Source organism: Amblyomma maculatum, chromosome 8 (assembly GCF_055883805.1).
Source record: "Amblyomma maculatum isolate TAMU_Amacu chromosome 8, ASM5588380v1, whole genome shotgun sequence".
Classification (NCBI taxonomy): domain Eukaryota; kingdom Metazoa; phylum Arthropoda; class Arachnida; order Ixodida; family Ixodidae; genus Amblyomma; species Amblyomma maculatum.
Window position 1 is genome coordinate 81,217,334 of NC_139351.1, and position 7,836 is coordinate 81,225,169.

The window sequence follows — 7,836 nt, forward strand, 5'->3', positions numbered from 1 at the left end:
CACTTTCGATTCATATTCGAAAATTTCAATATTCACACACCCCTGACTTATTTAAATCTTGTTGGGAACGTGTAAAGACTGGCATGAGGTGTTAGGCGAGGAGGCGCAATCTCTCCAGTACTATACAGTGATTGAGTAGAGGAAGTATTTAGACTTGGAATTGGAGCAGTTAGGGATAAGGGTTGATGGAAAATGCCTGGAGTGACTTGCTATTCGCTGATGATGTTGCCTTGATAAGTAACTCGGGATGAATTGCAAAGTATGATGCAGAAAGGTAGACTTGAAAATCAATATTCAGAAGACTAAGGTAATGTTCAACAGCATCGGGAAGGAACAGCAGTTCACAATTGGTAGCGAAGCAGAATCATTGGAAGTGGTAGTCGGATATGTCTGCTTAAGACAGGCATCACTATGAAAGGGAAATAACAAGGAGAATAAGATTGGGATAGAGTGCATTTGGCAAGTACTCACAGATTGACTAGCAGCTTACTAGTATCGCTCAAGAGCAAAATATACAACAGTTGCATCTTACCTGTACTCACCTATGGGGCTGAAATGTGGAGGCTAACGAAGAGGGGCATCCATCGGAGAAGCAGCCGACAGAAGCCGAATCAAGCCAAAGTGTTGGTAGCTTATTTGCTGGCATAGCGTTCGAGAAGGCTTTGCAGCTGCAAAAGTGCTCTCTCCACGAGGCTCCCAAAGCAGCTGGCCTGGTGCTGGCATAGACGGCAAAGTTCTTGCTGCTAAAGAGCTGTTTGGACTCTGCATGAAATTCAAAATGTGGGCCAAATGCAGCTACTCTCCCCTTCCCTCATGGCATGAGTACAACCTCTGTATTTCTAATATAACCATGCTGGCAAGTATGAAATAGACTAGCTTCATATGTAGGTCAACTGCTGCAATTTCGGGTGCTGGTCAGGATGGCTTTTGCTGTATACATGTTGATATGACCTAGTGTGACAAGGCCTCAGTGCACTTTTTTACAGTGAGCAAAGGGTTGCTGTCTAGGGTGACCATCAATGCAGTCATTCAATTCACGAGAAGGCAGAATAATCGTAATAAGCCACCTAGCCTTTGCTATTCACGTACACATTGCTTAATCCCTAATACAGCCTCTCACTGCATTAATTGCATCAGGACAAAGCTTCAACTTATTTGTTGCCATTGCATACTAACTCATTTCTTGTCTTCTGCAATATAAAAATACATCATTTTGGAGAAACCCTTTGTTCCATTCAACTGTTCTTGCAGTCCAGAAGTATTTGAAATATTCTGTTCTCAGCTAGAAATTGTTAGATGAAAATGGAATGACTAGCTGAAAAGCCGCCATTTGCACATTCCTGTGCATTATTTGAATGCCCTTTCCAAATCCTTTTATAGTTTCTAGATATGCATTAGACAGGCAGCATGTTGTGAACAGCTCAGCAAAAGCTTTATTTGCTGGCTTTCTTTTTCAGCCATGGGCCAAAGCGGGGTGCCCCAAGGCGACATTGGTCGTGGCAATGAGGGCAAAGCCGGCAATCATGCAGGTGACCTTGACCATGTGATCCTGCTGCCGTCCCAGCTCTCGCGGCAGCACCTCCATGAAGGTCACGTGGAAGAAAGTGCCCGCAGCCATCGCCTGCACCATAGCCTTGGCCATCGCGTCAATCTCACTGCCCAGCATCAGTCCCACCATCTGCAAGGAAACTGCTTTTGAAGGACACTTTCTTGCATCATTGTGCGAGTCTCGCACCCACTTTCTCGCAGCCATTGTTCTTACTTGTTCGCCGATGCTAAGATTAAACGGATGTTGGCTATCTTTGCAGTTCTTGTAACATCTTTCTCTGGCGTCTAATATTTGTGATTATCTGCTAGGCTTGTATTGGCCATACGTGCTCCACCCATGTGACAGCAGTGTATGCAAGGTGAAATGACAGATGTACAATACCAAGAGATTGAAAAGAAAGCTAAGGGTGGTCACAAAACCCATTTAAAGCTGTGCTCACCGTGCACTTGTCATTGGCAAAGATTGTGATATGACGATGATGGCTCCATATCATCAGGTAAATGTTTTTAAAGCGATAGCCTTACGTGGCTCAGGGTGAAAATCTCACATAGGCGAGATGTGCACGCAAGATTTCGCGAGATATCGGTTGGGTTCTTTGTAGCCTTTAAAGAACTATAGACACCAAATTTTGGTGACATTTTTCTTCTCGTTAATGATGCCCAAGTCATTCCTGTGCATCGATCCGCATGCAGTTTTCGTCTACGACTGCTGAATAATTTATAATTGAATTTTCTTTTTTCATCATTTTCTGTTTCGATAGCTGAGAGATGGCTGTTTCATCTCAATCATGTCTTGATGCCCGGTATGAAGAAAAGCGATATAATCACTCATTCTTCACTTGTATTGATTCCTGTCCTTATGGCAGGCTGGCTTTATCACTATAGTGAAATCAAATGACACAGCTTGCGTAACCTAGACTCATGGAGGACGAAAAACTTAGGAGGGAGTGCGCGGCGATAGTCTTGAAGCCTTGTAATAAAAAATAAAAGGAGGTGAGTTGGTTTCCACGTGATTAGATCATGCGATAGTGTGCAGTGATATCTACTACCACTGTGCATTGCGCATGCGCGAATCGGCACCACGCGGAGTTTGCCGCGCGCTCAGCACAGGGGAATTGGCGCGATTACCCATACTCGCCACAGCAGACAGCCGCGCGCCCACGCCAAGGCAGACGCGCGCATTAAAACATGCCGACATCAAAACTTAGGGGCAGACTGGGAGAGTGAAAAAAACGGGAGGGAACTGCTTCCTCTGCACTTGGCTTGCAAAGGTTGGATGCTTGACGTCACGCTCTCCTATTAGTTTCTTTCACTTCCACGCCTAGACTTGACTGTGACGTCACAACCATCGCTCGGCTGTTGAAACCGAAACAGGTGAGAAAAGCAATTCGATTACAAATTATTCAGCACTCGTAAGCGAATGTGATGTGGTGATCTGTGTACAGTAATATTCTAGGCATCATTACAAATGATAAAACACGAACCCAAAAATGAGGTGTCTATAGTCCTTTAAAAAAATGGCAATATTAGTGATGATTAAAGACATCAAGTGATGATGAGGATAGTCATAGTGATGTCGAGATATTTAATTTAGTTATTGATATATACCGTGTATACTGGAATGTAAGTATAGATTTTTCTTGGAAAAAAATTCAAGCTAAAGTCGCCCCTCGTCTTATATAGCAGTCTTTAGCAGAATGTGAGTCTGGCAACATACGATGTGCCTGCTCGTTAACGGTCAGGCAAAGCCGTATCTGCATCCTGCATTTGTATTGCTTTTCTTTTTCCCAGTCCTGGCATATTTGTCTTGGCTTGCACTCTTTCGTTCGACCTAAAGTAGCATATAATTTCTCATTAGCAATGAATAGCGGCATGTGGGGGCAGTTTACAGCGGCTTTCCAGAAAAATGTAGAGTTCCCAGAGGCAAATAGCTACATGGCTGCTCGCTCAGCAACAGTTTGACATTTCAGAAATGAGCATGCGAGATTAGCATGGACAAGTTTAGCTAGCCTTTCAAGAAATGCTGCGTACATAATGCGCTTGATAGAGCTTGATGACGCACTGTGGTAGATGGCGCGCATCATCTTCTGACGCTGCTGCTGAAAGTTCGAGGTGACGTCGTAGCTCTGGTGATGCATGAACATAGTCGATAATGTAAATATACGCATTTCAGCAATTTTTCTTGTTTTATTATTTGTTCCTCTTTTTTTACTTCAAGGTAAGGGGGTCGACTTATATTCCCACTCGACCTATATACGGTTTATACAGTAGTAATAAATAGTGATAGTGATGAGAAAGAGAGTGTCTCTTTCTCATCACTGAAAGGGCAGAGAGCAGCGAGTCTCTGTCTCTCTCTTTGAGAGAGAGAGAGAGAGACTTCCTCTCTCAAGGAATCAGGGGCGTTCCAAGGAATGTAGCAGGAGGCTTTTGCCTTGCTGCATGTCAGGCGACTTAAGTGCTCCACTGATATTTTGGTTCTGAAAGTGTCTGCAACCGGGCAGTAGACTCAAAAGCATGCACTTGAAAGGAAGCAAAAATCTATTTGATAAAAGAAGAACCACCATACTGAGCTTTGTAGTCACGAGATGAAAAAGAATGCGTTATATTTGGACCTTGGTTTCAAGTATAACGCAAAGTACATTGTGAACAATTAGATTCCTATAGAAAAAACACTCATTACAGTCGTGTAAATACAGTATCCACGCATTTTCGCAAGTGTAGCTTCAATGAAAATGTAAACTGTCAGCCCGGTCAAGTTACCTGTCCTGATCAAGCTCACCTGCCCAACTGGCACAGCAGCGGCAACAACGATCCCAGCGCCAACAACACTGGCGGTGCTTTGCCCTGTGGAGGCTGCATTCAGTGCCACAGCCATTACCATCAGTGACTCATGCAGGTACACGCCCAACACGAGGCGGGCCAGCTTCTCCGTGCTGTCCTGTTGCACAACGTGAAAAGGCATCAATCAGTGGTAATGCCTTCATCACAATGTCACACGTCCTGCATAATGCTGCTAATGCATTGAATATTTCAGTAATTGCACTGAGAATACGGCCACTGCTAATTCTGGAGCAGAGAAGAGGTTGCAAGCACCGTACTCTGCTTGCAATGGTTTGCTGGGCCATAAATGTCAAAACAGCGGTGCTTGGTTGAGCTTCCGATTGGCCCCACCGCTGGAGACAGCACTGGGGCGCTTCGTGCCGTTCAACGCCAAGGAAGTTCTCTCTGTGCAGCTTTCTCAGTGATAATAGACTTCGCACCTGAATGTAGCAGAGTGTACGTTAACTTATCTGAGTGAAACGAAGCTGATTTGTTTGGCTGGAGCCTTTAGGCTGTAGACTAATGGATTGATTACAGCGGGTGGAGATACAAGTCGATCAACCTGCAGTGATAGGCTGACTTGCTATACCTTTCTAGTCACAGAATCAGATTAATAGGGGAGAGCAGTAGCTTCCTTGCTACTCGCCCTCTTATGTGTCTGATAGGATGCCATAATGTTTTAGACTCCCTCGTGTTAACGTACAGCTGTTGTGTCTGGATGGCAGCATATCAAAAAAACAAAATGTATGCACTGTTGAGAGATTCGGCCTTCAGCAAAACTGCCTTAGTGAGTTTAGCCCAGTGTGGTCTGTAGTAATGACTCCCCAGTCGAACACTTTGCCACGCTCTCGTGCAATGTTCAAACCCCTGGGTCCAATGATATCTGCTGCTGTCCTCTCTTGGTAACTCACAGCTTCCTAATTTGACAGCTTTTACATTCACTTCGCCGAGCACATTGGGCTGGATCAACATAGTCCTTGCCATCCGGCTAATTCGTCCTGATCCACTAGGTTTGCCCAACAGGACTCAAACCCCTTCTGTCGAATCCATGGCAGCAAGCCACGCGACATGTTTGGGATCGGTGGCCGCCAGCAGGATCTGTGGAATGGCATCTGTGTACCTGCAGACCGAGTGTTAGTCCATCGAACACCGAGTGCACAGCCATGGCGCCCACCAGCATCACCAGGCGGTGGCAAGAGCCACTGGAGGGCCTCTCTCTGTCCTGACCGTCTCGCTCCAAGTCGTAGCACGAGGGCACTGCTTCAATGTTGGGCTGGGAAGAGGACGACGTCGTAGGGGTGGTAAGGTGCTGTCCTTTTGCTGTGCGTGGGAGATGCGAGAAAAAGAAACACATTGCTAAAAAATAATTGGTAACAAAGATAAAGGTTGCAACTAGAAAAGGGATACTTTTTTTTAATCAAGTGTCGCCTATCTGATTCATTTGGTGACAGTTACTCAGCTGGTTCATAGAGGGATGTTTATGTGGAATCTGGTGTCTGCAAAGGACATGCCAGTTGGGCTGATGATGGTCTTATTTCACATGTGGCGAGAGGACGGATATTATTTAGAGCAACGGTTGGCCTTGGTCCTTGTCTGCCCTGAGAGGGCTTTTCTTTTTTCTAGTCTCATGGTCTCGTGGTGAAAATCTCACATCGATGAGATTCTGCGAGTGATAGATACTGCACCTTTCCTTTCCTGTGAATCAATTATAGAATGTTAGTGAACTTTGATGCATTAAACAGAATGCAATTGATTACAAATGACTCAAAATGCTTAGTAATGAGAAGTAATGATCAAAGTGACTACTCTTGAAAGATGTCTTAGGAGACTAATGTTTTTTCTGTGCAGCTTAATGTGCAGTATCTCTACCAAAGCTTTATAGATAAGCTACTAGCCTCTGTATGGTTCTACCGGTCTCTTGTACAGCTTTCATGCAGGTTCTACAGGTGCTGCCTTTAGAGCATGCCTGGTGAGCATAACTGGTTCATGAAAGCAGCCAGTCTAGTCTGTACAGTACAGTTCACACTTAAAGGAAACATAATTAAATCCAGGCTAATGAACAGAGACCTTTCTTTTGAGTAATTCGAAGATAATTTGGCTATACTGACAGGTTGCACATGATATCATGTGTACTATTATGGCGGACCTAGCATTCTGCTTTCACGATGCACATGACAGTAGATACAAGCTTATTTGGTAAGTGGACAGCCTTTATTCACGATAGTCCCAGTCCACTAACATGGTGGCTGCTGTAGTGTTGAATATCTTGTCTGCTAACAGGGCGCAGGCCTCTCCGCTTAACGTATGCAGTCCTACACCAGATGTAGCTACCCTGTCTTTGAAAACTTCCAAATCTCTGTCCACCTATCCCCCTACTGTGATGTCTTTAGTCTTTGGAATCATCCCATTATCCTCAGTGAACATCAGTCCGCGATCAGGTACAGCCTTTGTCAAAAGTAGAGAGTCCGAGGAGTTCATGCACTCCTAAGCAACTGGAGTCAGTGTTGAATTACAGGAAGTCCTATGTTTCTGAAGGGTGAAGATTGTCCTTGCCTTCAAAGATTTCAATTTCAATGCTGGCGATGCACAATGATCCACATAGCACTCTCAGAAGCAAACTTCTCAAGCTGCTTTTTTTTTTTGTTTTTACAGATGACATTTATTGAAAACATGTAAAGCATAATACACTTCTGTGGAATGTCGGATGTAGTCAATGATGGGAAACTATCTTCATGCATGGACCTTACAAACTGCCATACCTTTGGCAAGCAGCTTCTTCCGGGAGTCCGTGGGTGAGTCAATAAGGTCAGTGTCGCTACTGCCCGGTGACATTAGCTGTGGCGCTTGAGCACGCACACTGCGACAGTTGCCCATCATCATCAGCACGCTCTCCACGTACAGCATGCCGCAGAAACCGATGAAGATGAGTGTCTCGGCCACTGGGAACACTGTGGGGGCAGCACCTTCGCCACCAATACGCTCATCTAGCAGCGCTGCTTGAACTGCAGAGCGCACAGCAGGCATCAGGCCCAGGAACAAGGTCCCCAGGAAGATGCCAGCTGCCAGACATCGTGCTCGCGACAGCGTCTTCCTGCTCTTGCCGCTATTACGAGGAAAGAGTTGAGCTCCATGAACGACGATCAAAAAAGTGCACGAAAGAGAGGACTTTACCTCGGATCCGCCAAACTCGAGGTGCCCCAGACGTGTTCAGAATTAGCTACAATAGCACAGCTCAGGGTCCCACAAGTATAGACCTGAGAGGACTGTATATTTGAAAGCAAGGACGTGGCTACTGCCATCACTCTTTCGCACTTTGTGTCCAAGACTAAGCTGCATCTCCTGATGGATGAATTTTAATGATTTTGGCCAAAGAGTACCACCACAAAGGGAAGCTGTAGTTGTATGCCTGGTGGGTACCCTCCGGCTTTGGGGATGCAACCGACCTCCCGCATGCAAGGCAGGTACATT

General features: G+C 45.4%; 2 protein-coding genes across 3 annotated transcripts in view; one reads left to right on the top strand and one right to left on the bottom strand.

Annotated features, from left to right (window-relative positions):
* The window catches only part of LOC146181606 (MYG1 exonuclease), a 31,981-nt gene extending 30,174 nt beyond the window's left edge, over nt 1-1,807 (top strand). For both annotated transcript variants that reach the window (XM_084576614.1, XM_084576613.1), the window contains one exon: nt 1,458-1,807. The gene's annotated coding sequence lies outside the window, so the exon portion shown is untranslated. The remainder of the gene's footprint in view (nt 1-1,457) is intronic.
* LOC146181607 (zinc transporter ZIP3-like) lies at nt 1,454-5,836 on the bottom strand. The gene is made up of 5 exons (XM_084575812.1): nt 5,824-5,836; nt 5,489-5,688; nt 4,328-4,486; nt 3,611-3,674; nt 1,454-1,689 (listed from the first exon to the last, which is right to left on the bottom strand). Exons 1-5 carry the CDS (start codon nt 5,834-5,836, stop codon nt 1,454-1,456), a joined length of 672 nt encoding a protein of 223 aa, XP_084431938.1.
* Nucleotides 5,837-7,836: the final 2,000 nt, after the last annotated feature.

Coding starts and splice junctions, on each gene's coding strand:
- LOC146181607 (XM_084575812.1), bottom strand. Junction 3,675..4,327: donor CTGCTGTGCCAGTTGGGCAG/GTGAGCTTGATC, acceptor ATGCATCACCAG/AGCTACGACGTCACCTCGAA. Junction 1,690..3,610: donor GATGCGCGCCATCTACCACA/GTGCGTCATCAA, acceptor CTTCAAAAGCAG/TTTCCTTGCAGATGGTGGGA.